Source organism: Rosa chinensis, chromosome 4, assembly GCF_002994745.2.
Source record: "Rosa chinensis cultivar Old Blush chromosome 4, RchiOBHm-V2, whole genome shotgun sequence".
Classification (NCBI taxonomy): Eukaryota; Viridiplantae; Streptophyta; class Magnoliopsida; order Rosales; family Rosaceae; genus Rosa; species Rosa chinensis.
This window is the reverse complement of record NC_037091.1, coordinates 6221336-6244468: the sequence shown is the minus strand read 5'-3', so window position 1 is coordinate 6244468 and position 23133 is coordinate 6221336. Positions and strand designations below refer to the sequence as shown.

The window sequence follows — 23133 nt, the reverse complement described above, 5'->3', positions numbered from 1 at the left end:
AATGCTCAACTAATGGTTGTTACTCAATCCTTTTAGTAACTCCAATTAAGCATGTCCAAGAAAGTAAGAGGAGATGTCAGTGGAGCAAAACTCGCTTAAGTACCACTTATCTCAACTATTTTCCTAGACATCACACTTAATTGGATGGGCTTTGTTGCGAAAAAGTTATAACCAATGTCTTTGTTGATTGTTTCTAAAGTTTGGATTTATATAGAAACAATGACATTTAAATGGTCAAATTTTGATGCTTATGAACGCTCTTAGTTCGTAATATATATTTTGATGCTCACGAACGCTCTTAGTCGTGGTTTACGAACACTCTTAGTTCGTATATAGCGTGAAATCCACACAGTTCCGCTTTGAGAATCGAACCCACGTTACAAGAAAGGTGGGATGTAGAAGAGGGGAGATTGTAAGTCCTCGAGAAAAAGAAGAGAAATTTAAAGTACAGAAAGCAGGAACTTTAATTGTAAAATTTACTTGGATTTTTCCTGTTCTTCTTCTCAATCTTGAACTTAAAAGGTGATGGCACATGGGTGCTAAGGAAAATAGTGGCGTTGGAGGTGGTACTCCGGCCAAGGAAGGTGCGCACAATGTTCCTAGTTTTGGGGTTCTAGGGTTTGAATTTTGCGCAGCAGGATGCTTTGTAGAAAAGTAATTGGCTTCTGATTTCAAGGTTATGACTCATGCTGATAATGTGTTTTAGGAAAAGAAAATTGGGAGAATAGTTGTGTCTTTCATTGATAATAGGAGCCTCTATATATAGAGGATACAAGTACATAATTTTTGAGTACAAGGAATCAAATTCTAGTTAGAACTAGGAATCTAGAACAATCTTCTCCTATTACAACAATACAAAGTAATCCTAGTTTGGTAAGACACACATAATCCTGATATCCTTCAATATAATTTATATTAAAGTTCACATGTTCTGCCTCATTGTTTCAGTTCTTTGATCTCTAGCTTTGCTTATCAATTTTACTATAATCAATATCTCTAATGAAATGACATGTTTCCTAGTCCTAGCTTTGATCCAGGTTAACCAATCATAGGCGCCTGAGGATTATGCTATTTTGGAGGCTTTGACTCTTGCTTCTTCTTTATCTTTATCTTCTATTTCATGAGAGTCGAACTCCTTACAGCCTATCTCTATGCTTTCCAACTCTCGTTTAGTTCCTGATTGGACAGTTGCTCCTATTGTTCGTACTATAAGATCCTTGTCTCTTACTTTTGTTTCCGTTAGCTAGAACTTGGTCCAGCAGGAAAGCGAATTCGGCTGATCATTGTGTTGCTGCTCTCACTTATAGGAAAGTGTGTCCCCCATTGGGTTTTCAATCCTCCTCTTTCCTTGCTTCATATTCTATTGTACGATGCCAGTCCTATTTCCCCACAGTTTAGTTTTGTTCGGGGGTGGACTCTAGTATAGGCCTGTGCCTTTGTATCAAAAAATCTTAGGCGCCTTAGTAAAAAACCACTCTCGTTTATTAATCCAAACATAAACCCATTAATCTAAATCATGAGTGACCAGGAATCCATTTGGAACAATGGGTTTTCTCCCATTTAGTGGTCGCTGCTTCCTCTCTATTAGTGCTCGATCAATAGCTCTGGCCATTATCGTTTTTCTATATATGGTTGAGTCTGACTGTGAACTCCTTGGTGCATTAACACGATGAACCCAAAAGCACATAGCTAAAAAGAATTGATTAACCTGATAAGAGGTAGCTGACAAGCTAGGAGCAAATGCCAAATGCTGTGTTTTTAAGGGGATAAGGTTTTTAGCATTTAGATCTCTTTGCGACCGGCAGTTTGACATGTTAGATTCTACGTTTTGGTAAGAGATGAGTGGAGACAAATATGCTAAGCATTTTTTTTAATACGAAAAGACTATAAATTAGATTTGAAAGTCTCTTGGGCAACCACAGTTTACAACGTCAAATATTAAGGCTCTCGAGGCCTTGCTACGGACCCAATTGGTTCAAGTTGAACCATTTACAAGGTTATGTCCTAAATTGGCAATGCCTTCTACTACAAAGTTTGCTTCTCTAAAAATATGTTTAAAAGTACTGGAATCAAAAGAGGTGGCACTGACTTAGATATCTTGAATAATCTTGATAAATCTCCAAGGAGGCTGAATGACTCTATTAGCGGCATCAATGACCAATTTGGAATGTCTCTCAACTTAAATTCTTTTGTAGTCTTGTTCTCGGGCACATATAAGTCCATTCCTTAAGGCCAAAGCTTCTGATAAAGCAACTATGGAATTCCAGCATTTTAGGTGGCTGCTACAAGAGATTTAACATGAAAATCTTAAATAACAAAACCACATGAAACAGAACATCTATTTACAGAACCATCAAAATTCATTTTAACAGATTAAGCATGAGGAGAATTCCACTTTATAGTCGAAGACTGGTTTTGAAGAGTATCTCTTCTTCCTCAATTTAATTTTTTTTTTTTAAAAAGAGTATCTCTTCTTCCGGAATTTTCTTAGGTACCCGGGTGTTTGCCATACACCCATTTTGTTAAATATTTTGGACCATTGGATTAGTAATATATCCAATGGTCTAAAATATTTAAAATTTGATAACCTGTTTAGTCCTTAGACAATTTTTTTTTTTGAGTAAAAAGCAGAAGCCTTCATTGAATTAAAGTAGATGGTTACAATCGAATTGTAAAGCATCCATAATACATGTTGGAGCTTGGTCAATCCAAAACTGATTGGCACTGGATTCATAAGCAAAAGCAACTAGTCTATGAGCCACCATGTTGGCAGTTTTAGGAGCAAACATAAAAGACACTTCCTTGACATGTTTACTGCTATTTCGGATATCAGCAAGGATGTTGGCATTTTCACTCAACTCAAAATCATCAGCACCAACCTCCTGAATGGCAATCTGGCAATCACTCTTTAGGAAAACATCCTGTAACCTTAGCTACAGCAGTAAATCAATACCAATTCTAATGGCAAGTAATTCCACTGTTTTGGAAAAGACACAAACTGAAGGGAGTGAGAGAAACCCGCAACAAAAGCACCATTATCTCTTCTGATAACCCCACCTATACCCCCAATATTCTTTGAGGGCAAGAAAGCTCCATCAACATTGATTTTGAGCTTTTGTGGTTTAGGTGGGATCCAATATCTATTAGACTTGGCTGTCGTGTGTACCACCTGCGACTGCTGCACTTGTAAATATTCTTTATACCAAGTCAAAGAACTAGTCATGATGGCCTATGCATTTTGATGAGTACCAGACCATAATTTACTGTTTCTGTTTTTCCAAAGAGCCCAAACAATCATTATCAGCTTTTCCCAATCTTCTTTACTTAGATGCTCCCCTTGAGTCAACATCCAATCCTTAAAAGTACACAGCATAGTGCTCTGAATTGGAATGGTTGTTACAGCAAGAGTTTCTTTTGCAATATGGCAATGACAAAAGACATTTGTGTTTGTTTCAAGCATCTCATTGCACAACAAACAATTAACAGGACCAGTGTAACCTTTTTGAACCAACTTTTCTCTTGTAGGTAGGATATTGTTGACAGCCTTCCAGACACAGATTTGCACCTTTCTAGGAACCTTAGCATTCCAAATTCTCTTCCACAAATTTCGATAAGGATCTCCAGATTAAGTGGATATCAGAAAGCTACCCATCACATGCTCCCTCACAATCCAATATGCAGATTTGACAGTATACTTACCATTTTTCTTAGGCATCCACCTATATTGGTCTTCAATTGCTGCTCGACTTAGTGGGATACTAAGTATTTTTTTGACACCCTGTGAACAGTTGTATGCAAGGGTCTTTGTAATAAATAATATGGACAATCCGATATCCATCTATCATTCTACACATTCACCTTGGCTCCATTACCAATTTTCCATTGTACACCAGCAGCAAGCACATGTCTACTCTCTAAAATGCTTCTTCAAGAGAAAGATGGAGCTTCCCCCAACTCTGCTTCCCAAAAAGAGTGATTTGGAAAATATCTAGCCTTGTACAGTTTGGCTATCAAAGAATGAGGATTTGAAACCAATCTCCAAGCCTGTTTAGCCAACATAGCAAGATTATATGCAAAAAGATTTTTGAAACCCAAGCCTCCTTCCTGTTTTGTCAAACAAAGTCTACCCCAGCTTCGCCAATGAATTTTCTTTTTTTGATCTGTATCCCCCCAAAAAAAATTGGGCACACATCTGATGAATATCATCACACCAGGATTTGGGAAGCAAATAACAATTCATAGCATATGAAGGCAATGTTTGAGCAACAGCTTTGATTAGAATTTTCTTACCAGCTGAACTGAGCATTTTTTATTTCTAGCCAATGAGCTTCTTTGAAAGCCTCTCTTTTATATAAGCAAACTTTGCAGCCTTTGATTTTCCCACTCTCAGTGGCAACCCAAGATATCGATCATGCTCCTCAACTTTTTGAACTTGAAAAATAGAAGCTAAATGTTCTTGAATATCAGGAGCTATATTTCGACTACAAGCAACACTGCTTTTTGGAAATTTATCTTCTGGCCAGATGCAAGCTCATATGTGTTGAGGATATGTCTCAATGTAAAGCATTTTGTTTCAGTTGTAGCTCCAAAACTGAAACTGTCATCTGCAAAAAATAAGTGATGCAAGGTAGGAGCTCCAGGACACATAGTTAGACCTTTTAATTATGCCATGTTCACAGCATTTGAGATCAAAGCAGACAAACCTTCTGTACATAAAATGAAAAGGTAAGGTGATAAAGGATCACCCTGCCTAATTCCCCTGGTCGGTACAATTGCTTCTGCCCACTTATCAAAATAGAATATTGCACTGATGCCACACATTTCATAATAGTATTAATCCATTGTGCTTGAAATCCCAATTTTGTAAGCATGGCTCTTACAAAATCACATTCAAGTCTGTCATAAGCTTTGCTTATGTCCAGTTTAAGAGAGAGAAAACCTTCTTCTTGCCTGTGAAGCTTATGCATGAAATGAGCTACCTCAGTAGCTACCAGAGTGTTATCAAAGATCAATCTACCAGGTACATAGGCACTTTGTAGAGGTGAAATGATTTAAGGCAACACCTTCTTTAGTCTGTTAGCTATTACCTTGGAGCTTATTCTGTACAGTACATTGCATAGTGCAATCGGTTTGAATTGATTGGCTTCTGTTGTCTTTGGAATTTTGGGAATGAGGCACAGATGAGTAAAGTTTGCCGAGTTCTCTAGTTCACCTGTTTCTAAGAATGTTCTCACCCTTAGACAAACATCAGTTGAGAGGATATGCCAGTATTTTTGAAAGAAAAATGGTGACATACCATTAGGTCCTGGGCTTTTTGAAGGGTGCATTTCAAATAATGCATCCTATATTTCAGCCTCAGCATACGGTTTCGTCAGCTCAATATTCATATCTTCAGTTACCTTACTATCAATAGCAGCCAAAACTTCATATAATGCATGAGTAGTTGAGCCAGAAGAAGTATAAATACCCTTAAAATATTGCAAAAGAATACATTGCAATTCAACAGGTTTAGTGCGCCAAACTCCCTCCTCTTCCACCAAACTTTTAATTCTGTTTTTAGTTCTTCCATTTGAAGCTTTTCTATGAAAAAAAGCAGTATTTTTGTCACCATCTTTCAGCCAAAAACCTTTAGACCTCTGCCGCCAATAAGTTTCTTCTTGTAGCAGAAAGGCACTGTACTTCACATGTAATTGTCGTTGTTCCTCATACTACTGACGATTGTATGGATGAGTCATTATATCCTTCAGCTTCTCTTGGATTACTCTCATCTCCATCTTGTTTTGAGACACCTCCTTCTTGTTGCACTGCATTAGCTATGTTCCCGTAGTATTGATCTTGACCCGTAGTCCTTAACCAATTACTATTAGTTAAATAGTATTTATTACTAATTAATTTTATCATTAGTCAATTAATATTTGATTATCAATTAACAATTACACTATTGACAATTATGTTTTTTCCTTATTAAAAACAAAAAACTTCCAATCTAGGCTCATAGAATTAGTATTAATTAAATGGTCATTATTGCTAATTAATTATTATAGCATTAGTATTTTTCTTAACCAAATATAATTCTTTTTACATGCTAATTACACGCATTTCTATGCATGCAATTGTATCTAAAACACGATAATTAAGCTAATCTTTAAGTCAATTATTATGTAACTAATCCACTTTTATTTATTTTGTAGGAAATAAGCGGAGTTGCGGAAATAAGATAAAATGGTGCGAAATTGTGCAAACTGGAGTATTTCGACAAAAGGACAAAATTATCATCGCCGTCAACTGTAGTCAACGCTATGAAAAAAAAAAGAAGAAGAAGAAGAAAGACTAATAAATAGTGGCTAATTAATTAATCAATCATCGATTGATTAGTCAATTAATTTGTTACCAATGGTTGATTGTTATGCAGCACGTGTCATGTAGGCACCTTTCTCTTATCAATTAACCATTTGGTTAATTGAATGTTGGCCATCAGATCAAATGTGCAGCGCGCCAATTTTCCTTTTCGTCTCATCACCACCAGCCACGTGTCCCTTACCCATTATCTTCCTCTAGACCACAAGGCTGCCACCCATGTCTCACTATATATTCATCCTATTCTCTTCTAAATGGGAGAACCAACAGCAGCGCCACACACTACCATTGGGGGCAGCCTTTGGGCTGCTCTCACTCACCTCTCATCTCCTTCATTTTTCCTCCTTTCTTTCTATTTTATTTTGAGATTTGAAGGACTACTCATACAAAACTTCAAGGATCCATCAAGGGACTCAATTTCTACAAGATTCAAGATTTGGGTATTTTGTGGGAGTTATAATTCAAGGCTAGTCATGCTAGCTTCATAGCTATTTGTGACTATCCTTGTTTTCTCCTACACTTCTTTACTCTTTGCTATTTGAATTTTGTAATTTTGATGTTCATGAATATGGGTTGTGAGTAGTTACTTTTGGGGGCTAGGGTTTCTAACTCTAGCTCAATTTTGATGTAATGAACATATTTTCAAGTGATAAATAATATATTTTCATATGGGTGCACTTTAATTACTATGTCAATTGATTCTTGATGCATAAATTTTAGGGAATTGACTACTCTCTTTGTTATGTTTTGAGATTTGTGTTGTGTGGTACAATTGGTGGTTCTTTCGTTTACTACCTTCATGTAATTAGTGTGGTGTGTCAAGTTGTTGCTTAATCGAGAATTAATGATTGCCTGAGTTTCTATTTTCTTGTGCCATTCGCCTTTAATCCTTGACGTTGTGGCCCTAACAAGGTATAATGATTAGGGTTAGAGAGTTCATTCTTGCCTTAACCGGAAGAATGGATACCAAATAAGAGAAATTGACTTAGTGGTCTTAACCGGCATTAGGTAGAGAACTACGTAGTCATTACATTTTAGGTTGTGACTATTGCATGCTTAAATCCCTAATTTCTAGAGCTCTACGCCTTTAGCTCATATTTTGGTAGCTCTGGTAGGGTACTAATTCATGAGTTAGAGAGTTCATATTTGTCTTAACCAAAAATGTGAATACCCTCAAGGAAATTCTGCTTAGTGGCCTTGACCGGCATTAAGTACAGGATTTGGTTCTCATGAAGATATGTTTGTTTGCTTGAAATGTGTTCGTTGCATTGAAATTGCTAGAAAGTGATCCCTAGTACCCAATTCTATCTCTCTTTTAGTTTTTTCTTTGTTTTTAGTTGTTGTTGTTAATTTAGTTTTAGACTTAATCTTTTTAGAAATTACAATCACATTGTTTAATGACAATTTCTACCTCATTGTAAATAGTCATCACCAGGCTCTTAGTTTTGATTAGGATTTGGTGAAAACCAAAGCCGAGCATTGCTAAGGCTTGGTGCCTTAGATTAGCCTTTTTATTTGTGTAGTTTCCTTTATTTGCTTGTGACTTTAGTTCCGACTACCCAAGGATTATGAGTTAGCCACTGATCCCCGTGGTACGATAATTTTGGGCATTATACTTCCTTATCTTGACAATGATACGTACGCTTGAGTAAATGTGTATCAAGTCAATGACGCCATTGCCGGGGATCGAACCCGGGTCACCCGCGTGACAGGCAGGAATACTTACCACTATATCACTATCCATTAACTTGAATCATATACTCTCGCAAGCGTACGAATCATGTCAAGTAAGGGAAGTAGTTGGACCTCAGTTTATCGTATCTCGGAGATTAGGTGTTGGACCTAATTACCAAGATAATTGGGGGTAGGATACTAAAATCACACAAGAAAAATAAAAAGTAAAATAAAAACTATAAACAAGCAAGGCACCAAACCTTGGCAATGCTCCGCTTAGCTCACACAAAGGCTATTCAAAGCCACTAACTTGTAGCCTCAAGGTGGGTATACACAAATGAGTCGATTGATTTAATGTTTGAGAGTTGATTTGAACTTAACAAAAAATAATAAAATGCAAAGCGATTAATAAAAATGCAAGGAAATTAAACTAGAAAAGTGTGAACAATATAATGAGAATGCTTAGTGCTAGGGAGGTTCCTTCACCCAAATCTTATGTGTTGGAAGCTAATCTAATGTAGATTCAAATTTCCTACTTTAGCGGTAGTCGTATCCAAGGCGGTTCAAGGCTCAAGGACCGAAATTCCCTTTCATGGTATTCCTACTCCAGTTCAAGGGTCGTAGGAACTCACTTAGCATGAATTAGAGCAGGTTCAAGGGTCTCTAATTCACATCAAGAGGCCTAAAGATCAAGGAATTAGACTACTAAACGACCCGCCCGCGCATTCACGCAATTGGTGTAAATCAACATGCTTATAACCCCTCGAATAGGAAACTGAAGGTTTCTAGCTTAGGAATTAAAGGGGGTCAAGCCTCTAACTCCATCCTAGACATGCTCAAAATATACACCCTAGAGTTGACTAGGCTCCTAGACATGCATTTTAACCCAACAAAAATATACATAAACATCCATCATATGAAAATTGCATCATTACATTAAAATAAGCATCTTTTACACAAGATTTGGGCTAGGGCACACAACCATAGCCCCCAACAACAAAACTACTCACTACCCATCACAAAACTAACAACAAATACATAATTTAAAGAGGAACAAAGTGAAGAGAAGTAGGAGTAACAAGAACAAGCCAAAAATTGCAATAAAGCAATTATGGCTAGCCTTGATTTATGGCTCCCCACTTTTACCCAAACTTGATAATGATGAAGCTCTTGATGCTTGGGCTTCCCCTTTGAATCTTGTGAAATTGATGAGAATATGAAATTTTAGTAAGGTGGATCTTGGTGAGGAGAAGAAAAGATGAGAATGAGGAATTTTGGTGAGGTAGATCTTGGTGAGGAGAAGAAATTGGTGAGGAGAGGAAAAATGAGAATGAGGAATCTTGGTAAGGATATGGGGTAGGGTGGTTGCGGCACTGTTGAAGATCGAGAGGAAGGATGAATGGGATGCGGCGCTGTAGCTTCTGTAGGGTTGAGAGAATGATGATGGATTTTCTAATTGATCCTCATCTCCTATCCTCGGTGTGGCTGGGAGAGAATGGAAAGAAGATAAGAAAATGGTTGAGGTGGCAGCACTTGAGTGGCCAAGGAGGGAAAATAAGGTGATGGTGGGTAAAGAAAGTAAGAAACGCGGTTGTTTCTCCTAGTATAATTAGACTCCAATGTTTAATTGTATCTCTACCACGTGCCAAATGAATAATTAAGTAATGGGTGCCCATCATTCCTTGCACATGCTGCACGTACTGTTTTGTGCTTAATTAACCAATTAGGCTAAATTGCATTAATCAATTAACTTAATTGCTCAATTAAGATTTCCACAATTTCGTCATTTTTCTCAAAACTCCGAATTGCTCCATTTCGCGTCATTTTCTCATGATTTCCGTAACTCCGCTTATTTTCTACAATATAAATAAAAATAAATTAATTACATAATAATTACTTTAGAGATTAGCTTAGTTCTAGTGTTTAGACTGTAATTACGCGCATAAAAATGCGTGTAATCACACCCCCACACTTGAACTTTGTTTGTCCCCAAGCAAACTAAATAAGACAAAATCTAAAAATCTACAAACTCACAAACATAAAAATAGTATTGTATTAGCCTTTCCAACCATAACGCTCGGAGAACTAATTATGTAGATGACCATGAGGTCGACAAAGCATAACATAGGAATTATGAATTTGTAAGGCAATTAAGATGCACATGTGAGAAGTGCTCAAGTATATGCATGTTTCGACCACATGTCAAATCAATCCACCACAATCAAATAGGTATATAGAGGACCGACATAACCCACTAAACTCACATAGGTTTAATAGCCTTAATCCCTTGGTGAATCGGTTCTTTAGGTCACATTAGCATATTTTTGTTTCTTTATTTTGAAAAAAAAAAAAAAGTTGTTTATTTTGTTTGCTTAGTTTTTAATTTTATATTTTCTAATTTTTTTGGTTACTAATCTTACTTTTGGGAACTCATAGGTGCTTATTTTCTTATCATATTGAGCTATGGATCAATGGAGGTATGGATGGGACGACCCAAGGGGATATGAGCAAGAAAACTTCTATGGTGGAGGTCATCAAGAGTGGAATTCTCATGCGGTGGGTTCTATGTTTTCTTGCAATGAAACTTGTGCTTTGTGTAATTCTCTGTGGCATTCACCTTTTGAGTGCTCTTTAAAATTTGAGTGCCAGAATTTTATGCAAGAGTGTGAGTGCAAGATGGGCGTGTATCAAGAGACATTTGTACCCGATGCATATCCACAAGATGAAGCTTATGAGCTTAGGAAGGAATTCGTTGAAGGACTACTAGTTCAATTGCAAGCCTCCCGAGATCTATTACAAGCCTCTCAAGCTAGAATTCACAAGAGACTGTGGTTCCCGAAGCATATCCTCATGAGCAAGTGTATGAGTCTAGGAGGCCTTCTTTTGAAGAATTGCTAGCTCAATTGCAAGCGTCCCAACCTCGATTGCAAGCTTCTCAAGAAATGCTTATACATTCCAATGAGCAACTAGAAGCAAGTTTTGCACAAGAGCCACCCTTCACCATTTATGAGCATGAATCTTTCTTTAATCAAGTGGAGCCTATTTCAAGAGAAGAAGTGTATATCGAGCATATTGAGCAAGAGTCCTTTATGCAAGTTGAAAATGATGATAGTGATGTTGATGTACAAGAAAGTGAGCTTGGTTATGAAAGTTTCAATGCAAGTGGGGTGAGAGACTACAGTTCGGCGGAATGGGTACAATATTGAAAATCTAAGCTTCCAAATGAATGTGAGATATTTGAAGATGATTCTGAAGAAGATGATGTCTTGTCTAGTGAGGAGGATGCGGAGTTTGAAGTTATACACCATAATCCCTTGTTCATCGAGGAGGATGCGGAGCTTCAAGTCATATACCATAAACCTTTATTCATTGAGGCCGATGTTCCCAAGGAGGAAGAGAGTCATTCAATAGCTTGTGATGATGAAGAAATTGAAGAGCCAAGGATTTTCTCTCCTCCCAAATCCATGGAGATCCATCATGAGCTTCCCAAGATGGAGAGTAGGACATTGAGCACTTATGTTCTTAATGGGAAGATTGAGATTAAGGTATTTTTACCTCTCAATCCACCACTAAGTGGTCAATGTTTCTACACTGAGGTGGTGGATTGGAAAGGAATTGGAGCACTTGCACTTATTATTTTCCATCACTCTCAAGAGAGTCTACCACCTATTGTTCCAAGGATTATCATTTCTACACCACCTTTGAAGGAGAAGACAAGTTTAGCTCCTACAAGAATAATTGAGAAGAAGAGGAAGGCTAGGAAGCAACACTTTTGGCCACCAATTGGAGTATACTTATGTAACTCTTGGTCTTGCCTCTATGACACGTCAAAGAGTCCCTTAGCCCCAAACAATAGGGTGCTCGTACTTGAGAAGTATCCACCTTGACAAAATCATGTTCTATATGGACCGGCAATGAAGTCCTTAAACAAAGCGCTTGCTAGGGAGGCAACCCTAGCACATCAGCGGTAGTATTTATTTATTTCTTAGTTTATTTTTGTGGTGAATAAAGATTTTGAGTCATTTGTAGGAGGATGTGAGGTGTATGGAGTTGAAAATATGAAGGAGAATTAATTTGGTAGTGAGCAGTTTCTGTCCAGAATATTTAGTTGACTTTGGGTGACTATAGCTTCCATTATATATGCTATTTTGGGCTGAAATTTTGTGGGACCATTTTTCTATATGTCTACTATCTTGTGCCAAAATTTGAGCCACTTTTAGTTATTAGAACTCCAGTTATTTAGTGGTCAATGCATGGAGGTCAGAACAGAGACAGCTACTGTAGAGTGACTTTGAGAAGCTACACCCTCTACATATAAAGCAATTTGGAGCTTCAATTTTTCAAGATATATATTCACAAGTCCTCTATATGCTGGTAAAAAAAATTTTAATTTGAACCTTCCTAGCTTCATATTTAGTGACAGAGGTTAGAAACAAGGCATAGCAAAAACTGCAGAACACAACAGTGAGTTTGGAGGCCAACGACTTTTGACTCAGAATTAATTTTCCAGTGAAATTTTAATAGAAGTTATCTTCATGAGTCTACTTTCATTTCCAATTGATCTCACTCTGTTTACGCCTTTGGATCCCGACTTATTGTAGTTTTGGTGACTAAGGGTCAGCAGAAGTCTTCATGATAGATTGGCAATTTTGACCAGCTTTGGTTTTCATCTCAGTTGGAGATAGGCAGCTCACTTTATATGGATAGAAAGCTCTCTGAGTCTACTTTCCAATTCAAGGGGTCTCACTTACTTATCACTTTCTGATTTTGACATATGGACATTAATAGACAGAAATGTCATTTCTAGAAGTTTTCTGCACTCACTAGTTTTTGTTCACTCGGGTTGGTTGGACTTCTTACACTTCAATTCTTCAATGGAGGTTATTATAGGAAGCTGGGAGTTATGTTGGAGGTGGAAGGCCTATGATCTTAATGGAGGACCTTGTCCTTATTCTTTGGTGACCTATTTGTGACGCATTGCTCTTTAGACACTATATATTTCTCAATGGAGTCGATCTTTCATGAGCACCTAAAGCTAGCTTGAAGTATACGTTAAGGAAGTCAAGGCCTTGAGCCTTGAGGTTAGTGTCTCATATTAGTCTTCTCGAAGGTCGTGAGCAATAGAGGTTCTACAAAGGGGGTTTTCGTAACTTTTCTCCACATTTAGATTTTCATTTTCATAGTTAATTTGTGTGCCTTCACCCAGACTTCACTCTCATGCCTAAATCCGACACGGATTTTAGCTTTCAAGCTCACTTTACAACATTGAGGACAATGTTGGTTTTAAGTGTGGAGGTAAGGGCTTGAGTGCCTAAGAAAAAAATTATAAAAAAAAAGATTAACTTTTTGTAATTATGTTTTAGTGGTTAATGCCTTTTTCCAACTCCAATGACGAGCTATGGACTTAACTTGTTGTGATTGTGGATAGATTGAGCATGATCTAGGACTTTGAATTTTTTTTTGTAATTGAGTGCATATGTGATCTATGCTTGACTATATGTGTGCACATAGCCTACGGTTAGGTTGGTTCATCATAATAAGATAAGCATATAGATGATTTGATTGACTTGCATGCCCTTATTTGTCAGCTTTTGTGCCTATATCTATAGTGTATGCATCGTTCATTCACTTATTCTTTCATGTGTGTACAATTCCATGACGTTGCTTATCTAAAACTTGCTTGAGACCTCTCGAGGCTACATGTTAGCTTACGATGGGATAGAAAGGATTGAGGCATTAAGCTTAATACCACCATAGCCAAAGAAGCACGTGCTCAAAGATATTTACCACTAGATTGCCACTTTGAGCCTATTTATATATTTAGCCTTTTTGTTCATTCGCACCACAAATTCCTACCTAGCCTATACAGTTTTATCCTACCATTCTATGATAGTTGGTGAAGCGTTTGAAGAGAATGACTTTATATTTGAGTACTTTCAAAGAAAAGAAAAAGTCAAAAGTGTGAGGTCACAAAAGAATAAGTGTGGGGGTGAGTGATTTTGTTTAGAAAAGAAAGTTTCGAGGAAAAAAAAAAGAAAAAAAAGTTGTTTGAAAAGAAACGAAAAAAGAAAGAACGAGAAAGTCAAATAGAAGAAAATCTAAAAATAGAAAGAAAGTAAAGTATCGTACATAGTTTAGCGTGGGTTATATGTTGGGATTAGAATGAGTGAGTTAGTATTCGAAAACAAAAGTCTTAAATCTCTACAAGAGAGAATCGCTTCATGGGCTTACATGGACTTTGTTTTCCCTATCCTTCATTTCTTATAGCCACTTGCCCTTAGCCCAATTACAATCAAATAAAAGACCTCTTGATCTTGAAAGTTGTGAGCTACCTAGAGGACATGAGATCAAGGAGCAAGCATATGACGGCGCGTGTTGTGAAATTGTTTTTGAGTGAAACACATATAGTCCCTAAACACTTGAGCAGTAATATTTAGTGAACCTATGTGAGTTTAGTGGGTTATGTTGGGTCTTCTATATGCCCATTTGATTGTGGTGGATGGATTTGACACATGGTCAACACATGCATATACTTGAGCATTTCTCATATGTGCATCTTAATTGCCTTACAAATTCAAAAATCTTATGTTGTGCTTTGTCAACCTCATGGTCATATACATAATTAGTTCTCTGAGGGTTATGGTTGGAAAGGCTAATACTATACTTCTTTTTAAGTTTGTGAGTTAGTAGATTTTCGGATTAGATTTCATTTAGTTTGTTTGAGGACAAGCAAAGTTCAAGTGTGGGGGTGTGATTACACGCATTTCTATGCATGTAATTGTATCTAAAACACGATAATTAAGCTAATCTTTAAGTCAATTATTATGTAACTAATCCACTTTTATTTATTTAGTAGGAAATAAGCGGAGTTGCGGAAATAAGATAAAATGGTGCGAAATTGTGCAAATTGGAGTATTTCGACAAAAGAACGAAATTGTCGTCGCCATCAACTATGGTCAACGCTATGGAAAAAAAAGAAAAGAAGAAAGATTAATAAATAGTGGCTAATTAATTAATCAATCATTGATTGATTAGTCAATTAATTTGTTACCAATAGTTTGATTGTTATGCAGCACATGTCATGCAACACCTTTCTCTTATCAATTAACCATTTGGTTAATTGAATGTTGGCCATTAGATCAAATGTGCAGCACGCCGATTGTCCTTTTCATCTCATCACTACCAGCCACGTGTTCCTTACCCATTATCTTCCTCTAGACCACAAGGCTGCCACCCATGTCTCACTGTATATTCATCCTATTCTCTTCTTAACGGGAGAACCAACAGCAGCGCCGCACACTACCATTGGGGGCAGCCTTTGGGCTGCTCTCACTCACCTCTCCTCTCCTTCTTACCTCTTTTCTTTCTATTTTGTTTTGAGATTTGAAGGATTACTCATACAAAGCTTCAAGGATCCATCAAGGGACTCAATTTCTACAAGATTCAAGATTTGGGTATTTTGTGGGAGTTGTAATTCAAGGCTAGTCATGCTAGCTTCATAGCTATATATGACTATCCTTGTTTTCTCCTACACTTCTTTACTCTTTGCTATTTGAATTTTGTAATTTTGATGTTCATGAATATGGGGTTGTGGGTAGTTACTTTTGGGGGCTAGGGTTTCTAACTCTAGCTCAATTTTGATGTAATGAACATATTTTCAAGTGATAAATAATATATTTTCATATGGGTGCACTCTAATTACTATGTCAATTGATTCTTGATGCATAAATTTTAGGGAATTGACCACTCTCTTTATTATGTTTTGAGATTTGTGTTGTGTGGTACAATTAGTGGTTCTTTTGTTCACTAGCTTCATGTAATAATTAGTGTGGTGTGTCAAGTAGTTGCTTAATCGAGAATTAATGATTGCCTAACTTTATATTTTCTTGTGCCCTTCGCCTTTGTGGCCCTAACAAGACATAATGATTAGGGTTAGAGAGTTCATTCTTACCTTAACTGGAAGAATGGATACCAAATAAGAGAAATTGATTTAGTGGCCTTAACCGGCATTAGGTAGAGAACTACATAATCATTACATTTTAGGTTGTAACTATTTCATGCTTAAATCCCTAATTTCTAGAGCTCTACGCCTTTAGCTCATGTTTTGATAGCTCTGGTAGGGTATTAATTCATGAGTTAGAGAGTTCATATTTGTCTTAATCGAAAATGTGAATACCCTCAAGGAAATTCGGCTTAGTGGCCTTGACCGGCATTAAGTACGGGATTTGGTTCTCATGAAGATATGTTTGTTTGCTTAAAATGTGTTCGTTGCATTGAAATTGCTAGAGAGTGATCCCTAGTACCCAATTCTATCTCTCTTTTAGTTTTTTCTTTGTTTTTAGTTGTTGTTGTTAATTTAGTTTTTGACTTAGTCTTTTTAGAAATTACAATCACAATGTTTAATGACAATTTCTACCTCATTGTAAATAGTCATCACTAGGTCTTAGTTTTGATTAGGCATTGGTGAAAACCAAAGCCGAGCATTGCTAAGGCTTGGTGCCTTAGATTAGCCTTTTTATTTGTTTACTTTCCTTTATTTGCTTGTGACTTTAGTTCCAACTACCCAAGGATTGTGGGTTAGCCACTGATCCTCATGGTATGATAACTTTGGGCATTATACTTCCCTATCTTGACAATGATACGTACGCTTGCGCAAATGTGTATCAAGTCACATGCATTTTACTACAACCACAACAATTAATTTAAAAATAGATAATCTTTGTTTTAGATGTAGTAACTACTTCACGTACAACTTGTTATTACTGTTTTTTTAACTAATTTACAAATGTTAGTACAATGTGTTATCATATAAGTAAACCATTATATTTGAACTAAAAGCATGTATGTTCTCATTGTTGTAATAAAGTTCTCCTTTGCGTAATTTAAGTAATATATTATGTAATTTCCATTGTTGAAGTTGTAATTACTTTCAGTCGACACAATTTACCACAAATTACAACAATTGACATAAAAACGATAATTTTTGTTCTAATTGAAGTAATTACTCCATCTACAACCTATTTACTAGTTCATGGACAATTTAACAAGTTTGACAACAAATTTGTTGTCAGAGTGGTAAATCTTTATGTTTTTATCATTAATGAGATGATTACTTTAATGAGTATGCATTTTACCACAATCCACATCAATTGATATAAAAATGGTCATTTTTGTTCTATTTGTAGTAATTATTCCACTTAAACTAACATACTAGTTTGTGGACAATTAAGCAAGTGCGACAACAAATTTGTTGTCAGAGTGGTAAATCTTTATGTTTTTATCATTAATGAAATGATTACTACAATGACTACACATGTTACCAAGACCCACAACAATTGATGTAAAAGTGGTAACTTTTGTTCTATTTGTAGTGACTACTTCAAAAACTATATCATTTACAACAAGATTATCAACCATTTTACAATTCTGACAACGTACATTTGTGTTGTGAACATAGTAAACTTAATATTAGAGCAAAATATATGTAAGTACTCATTATTGTAAGGAGGTACTCCATTTGATAATCAATGTTATCCATTTGATAAAAGTTGTCCTACTATGATATTTACATCTTTGACCACTCAGTTACAATAACCATAATAAGTGTGGTCATGAGTCGTAATTTTAGTTCTACTAGGTGTAATTTATTATTTTGACATTATTTATTACTTGTTTCTGAATAATATTACATATCAAGAAAGAATGTGTTGTTAATATAGTAAATTTTATTTTTAAAATGACACATGTCAACATTTAAGTGTGTAACTTGTTAACCGGTTCAATAGGTTTCTACTGCATTAATTTACTATAAAAAAAAAATTAAAAAAAGGGTATGACATACATCAAGGTACCCTACAGAACCCCCTCTTCTTCCTACTTGTTCACTTGAAGAGTCGACAAATATGCAAAGCTAGCTAGCTCGTTCATTCTGAAGTTGTTGGAGACTTGCTTAATTTATTGTTCTTGTGTGAAGGAACAATATAGAGAACCCAACAAAATAACAAAACTATGCAACGATCGATTTCAGAACTTGCACACTACTTTCAATCATGACAGTTGATTTCATGTAAATCGTACAGATAACGTATACAATGGTTTTATTGCACAAAAAAGGGAATAAAAACTCCTTATTTTAACATGAAAATAACAATAATATTGAATTCTCTTTTCTGAAAGAAAAAAATATGAAAAGAACTAAACAAGGAACAATTAATGATAATAACAATGGTGGTTATGACCAATAGTGCATGGAAATGCTTGCCCTTAACAAGCATATCAGTTAACCGATAATCGGAGTTTTTACGACAGTTCCATCGTCTTTGTCAACCCAAACCCAAACCCTAAAGCAATCGTAGTCGGTAATGACGTACATTTCTCCGTCAACTACAATCCTAGCAGTCACATTAGGGTTCTCTCTCTCAATTTTCCCTTTGGCAACCTCCCCATGCTCTCCAACAAGCTCCGGCCATGAACCTTTACCTGCAAAAAAAGAAAAAATCATTTTAAGAGCTTGAATTGTGTAGGTTCTAAAAGAATTAATAAAAGAAAAACATTATATATATATATATATATATATATATATATATAATCATATCTACACGTATGATATAATACTCTACCTTCACATTCTGAACCCATGCTTGCTTGTTATATCCTTCCCTTGCTTTCTTCCTCTAGATTCTATATATGTGTGTTTATAGTTTTCCGATAGATACATGTGTGTTTATAGGGGTATTTATAGAGTAGCATTTTGTTCGGGTATGGTTGGCCACTTGGCCATGAATGACTTTAAGCTGTTACTTCTAAAGACTGAAGACGCTCGAGTCTTTGTGCTTAGCTAACACGTTATATGATAAGTCTTCTCTTTAGAAATTTAAGCAACATATATCTAATTAATTGAGTCATGAGGCTTGACCTCCCAAGTAACACGTTCCTACTACAATATATTAATATATTTCTGGGAAAATATTTTCACGATCGAATTAATAGATGGATGGTGTTGAATCGTTATAGGACTAAATTCATGAAATATATTGATAATTTTGACCAGATCGACCAAGCTGCTACCATTCTTTTGTTGACAATATTTCTACTCCATTGCATATTATTCTTGCCGCCAACGATTACCATTTGAACAAGAAAGCTACAAGTATCTTCCTTCTGTTTTCTTATGCGCCGACTTGGGGACTAAGTACATATGGAACGGAAAATCTTAATGGAAGAGGGTTTACTTATGCTTTCAAATTCAAGATATTTTAAAAACGAAAAGAAACCCCTTGTCGGGTTCACATTTGTTCTCATGGGAAATTCGAGTGATCACGGCGGGGGGCGATATTTCTTTGTCAAAAGACATTTCGCTCTTGGGTTTTAAACATGTATAGGATGGTATATTAGGGTTTTCAACATTAATAAACAAGTTTCGTTCGTGGTATGGTTTGTCTCATTGTGATGGAAGGTGGTGTGATGGGTATTATTAATGTTGAAGATTGAAAAAACTCTGTATAAAAAAAAATAAAAATGCAACATATAAAGTGATTGTGGCCTATGATTAATTATAGTGAGATCGTTTAGTAAAATCTTTCGGCTAATAATTGATTAAGTTAAAGACAATATCAGTGTTTGCCTGATTAATAGTGGATTACGTAACCACGCTCGCAACGGTCTCGATTTGATCGACACCGTTGATGGTGAGTCCACGGAGAAGCAGAAGGAGGTTGACTCTGATCTCACATTGCTTTGAATGTGATTGAAATTGTTCCATCAAAATTGCTTCTAAAAAGTTTGTGGATTGAGGAAATTCGGGTTGGGCCGGGTTAAGAGTATCCAAACCCCTATCGAAAACCCGCGGTTGTAAATGAAAGGCTTCGAATTAGACCCGGTTCAGTTTCAGTCTTCTTCCTCCGACATATCGACTCGGTGAGTCAACTTTCACTTCTCTTCTGGGTTCCTCAGAGGTATGTTCAAAAGTAAAATGAGGGTTTTCTTCGTTTTCTCATATTGCATCTGGGTTTTGGTCTCTGTAGAGTTCCCTCGGTTAAATTTGGTGAAAGTTGAGTACTTAAAAAGAGGGGTTTGAAGAACTTGAGTTGCCAATAATCTTGGGTTTTCTTTTCTCTTAGCCCATAAAGCTTCCCCATTTCATAGATGACTTTATAAATACTAAGAATTTGTGATTCTTAGCTCATTTCTGAAGGTTGCATAAGAATAAAGGTCGTGACTTGTAAGGCTAAAGCCTATCATATAGTATCCTGGTTAGTTATTTTTACATGTGGGTGGATTAGGCTACATTGTTTCTGTTTTGGTGATTGTCTCCTCGGATTTACCTGTGGGTTGTTTGAGTTGAATACATCTTTTGTTATATCTCACTATATCTAATGATTTGCTCTAACAAGACTTTATTTGATGAACATTCTGGAGTTAAGTAGATTAGTAAAGCCATTATGTGCTGCATGTGATGTGGTTTTTGCATCAAAATTTAGGCCAGAATCACGTCTATCGTCTTTAGTGGTGACCCTGCTTCATTTGTAGATCGGCTAGGTTTCTTTGTGCGTTTTTTTCTCCACAATCGTGAGCCTTCTATTGCAATTCTCTAATGTACTCGAGGTTTCTCTTGGTTAATAGTCCAAGACTAGAGAGGATAATAGTCCATGACTATCATAGTTTTGGTTAAGATGCCTCTGTCTTGTCTTTGACAATTCATTCTGAGCCCTGACAAAAGGGAGGAGGAGGTTTGTGAAAGGATGATGGCCATTTACACTTAGTTAACACAAACGATGCTGGCAGAACATGGTTCTCTTGGAGGGGAATAAATAGTAATGTCTTATTTGTAGGACTGGAAGTTTAATTGATTCAATGACTAAATAAGGATAATTAGATGGTTTTTCTTGTCCAAGCATTGTCTTTTTGATTAAAAGGAAATTTGGGAGGTAAATCTTATGCTTTTGGGTCTTAGAAATTAATATCTTTGATAAGACACTGATGTGAAACATGTCTACTATTGCATAAGATATGAAAGGTTTCTCTTGGATGGTCTGAGGTGGATCTTCAGCTGGTCAGATAACTTATGGCTTGTCCAATATGCTCGTAAGATAGAGAAACAATATGGCCTTCTTTTATTCATTAAAAACACATCAGTTAGAAGTTTTAAACTGTACATTGAACCCCATTCAACAATTAAGGAAGTTTGCAATTGGAATGCACAGATCTGAATGTACTCAATTAATGGGTTAGTTATCACGGTGACATTTGATTGTTAAAAGTTCCTTAACTTGTTGGATATCAAGTCTGTTTTCGTATTCACATTGATAGACGCTAGACTTCTTAATTTGTGCTTTCTTTAAACACTTGTTGATGATATTCTTGTAGGTGTTGTGTGTTAGTTTTCCTTTTGTCATCGACATTGACGTGCCATTTGATTATTATTATTTCCCCCCATCCCATTCAAAATGTGAGTCTTTGCATTTAGCATGTATCTACTGTATCTGCTTGAACTGATGAGTTGATATTTACTATTGCTATCAGATCACTTGTTGATATTATTGGCATGCAATCTGAGATGGGGCACATTCTAAAAGTTGATATCTTAGCTTTGAAATTTTTGTCAATCCAGATCTGTTCTGGTCTGAACTGAAACCAGTGGGGATTTGTGTGATGCAGGTCAATAAACAATAACTTCATCTAAATGAGGTTGTAAAAAATAACAGTAACGTCTAGAATGAGGACTACAATCTTTTGGCTAATGCTATGTTAATGCTGCATTAGGGTTGGGAGCCTTAATATGTTAAGCTTTGTGGATTACTTATTTCATTCAAAGATTAGGTGTTCTATGATGAATCTGCACTTTCTGGGGTTTTGTTATGATTCCTATTTTCTTTAATTCTTTGCTTGAATAGGAATTATACCAGAATTTGAAATGTTTTGGCTAACTGTTGAACTCTGTTTCATGTTAGATTTTTACTTGCTGTTGGAATATGGCTTCAGAAGCAGAGTACTCTGCATTTGAGGAAAAGGTCAGACGAACTGTTTACCTTGATAACCTCTCTCCACAGGTTACTGAACCGGTTGTCAGAAAAGCTATCTCTCAGTTCGGGACAGTTAAAAATGTTCAATTCATTCCAAATTACTTGGAAACAAAGAACATCCCCGTTTCTGCGTTGGTGGAGATGGAGAACCCGAGGCAGGCTAATGCCATTGTCTCAGAAATATCTCACAGGCCTTTTATGGTTGGTGGAATTCCAAGGCCTGTGAGGGCACGTGAAGCGAAACCGGAGATGTTTGAGGATCGTCCTGCAAAGCCTGGTAGAAAGATAGAGTTCCGTTGGGTGGAGACAAAGGATCCTGACTTTGAAGTGGCAAATAAATTGAAGCAGCTTGCTAAGGATCATGCTCTTGAAGTTGACATTGCGCTCAATCAACAGTTGGAGGATGAAGAGAAGCTTGCAGAGAGGCAGCAAGGAGCCCTCAAGGCGAATCATGAGAAGTATGAAATGATAAATAGTGTGATAACAGATGGAACTGCTAGGCGTTTGGCACAGCATTATCACATTCCAGTTGCAGATGAATGGTAGACTCTTTATTTAGGTTCTTCCTCCTGTCTAGTCAAACCTGACCTTATATAGGTGTATGAAGTTGATAGTAATTCCCAAGTCTTTTGATCCAATATTGCAGTTTCTGAAATTTGATGTCAAGAGTCGAGACTTCTTGAGTAGAAACAACAACCAAGACGAAGAAGCATATTAACTGTTTTATTTAGCTTCATATAGAGTACATTGTAAGAAATCCAGAAGGATTTCATGGTCTGCAATGCATTTCGACACTTTTACCTAATATTAGCATCAGTGTTGGCCTGCCTCTAGCTCTCAGCTTGAAAATCTTTCATTTCTCTTCCTAGTTGTGCTTACTGTCTTTAGGCCTAAACAAGAGTTCTATGTAAGTAATTTATTAGTGGTCTTCTGAATCCTTTAATTTGCAATTAAAATCTGTCATATATAGCATTTCTTAATGGTCTGTGCACCCTCTGATCGGCAATTTACGCCATAAAAGGTATGGAAATTTCTCTACATCAAGTAAAACATGAACAAAGGGAAAAAGAAACCAGTCAAC

At 36.4% G+C, this 23133-nt stretch overlaps 1 protein-coding gene across 3 annotated transcripts; it reads left to right on the top strand.

Moving 5' to 3' along the window:
• The first annotated feature begins 19758 nt into the window (after positions 1 to 19758).
• Positions 19759 to 22892, top strand: LOC112196010. 3 transcript variants are annotated; one of them, XM_024336265.2, is made up of 3 exons: positions 19759 to 19947; positions 21981 to 22594; positions 22699 to 22892. In XM_024336265.2, the coding sequence occupies exons 2-3, from the start codon at positions 22002 to 22004 to the stop codon at positions 22703 to 22705; spliced, it is 600 nt and encodes a 199-aa protein (XP_024192033.1). In that variant the 5' UTR covers positions 19759 to 19947; positions 21981 to 22001; the 3' UTR covers positions 22706 to 22892. The 3 variants fall into 3 exon arrangements, with proteins under 3 accessions (XP_024192033.1, XP_024192030.1, XP_024192031.1); XM_024336262.2 differs by having other exon boundaries at positions 19767 to 19985; XM_024336263.2 differs by lacking the exon at positions 19759 to 19947 and adding an exon at positions 20048 to 20282.
• Positions 22893 to 23133: the final 241 nt, after the last annotated feature.

Excerpts from the sequence above, each read along its gene's own strand:
- LOC112196010 (XM_024336265.2), top strand. The coding sequence starts at position 22,002 with ATGGCTTCAGAAGCAGAGTACTCTGCATTTGAGGAAAAGGTCAGACGA.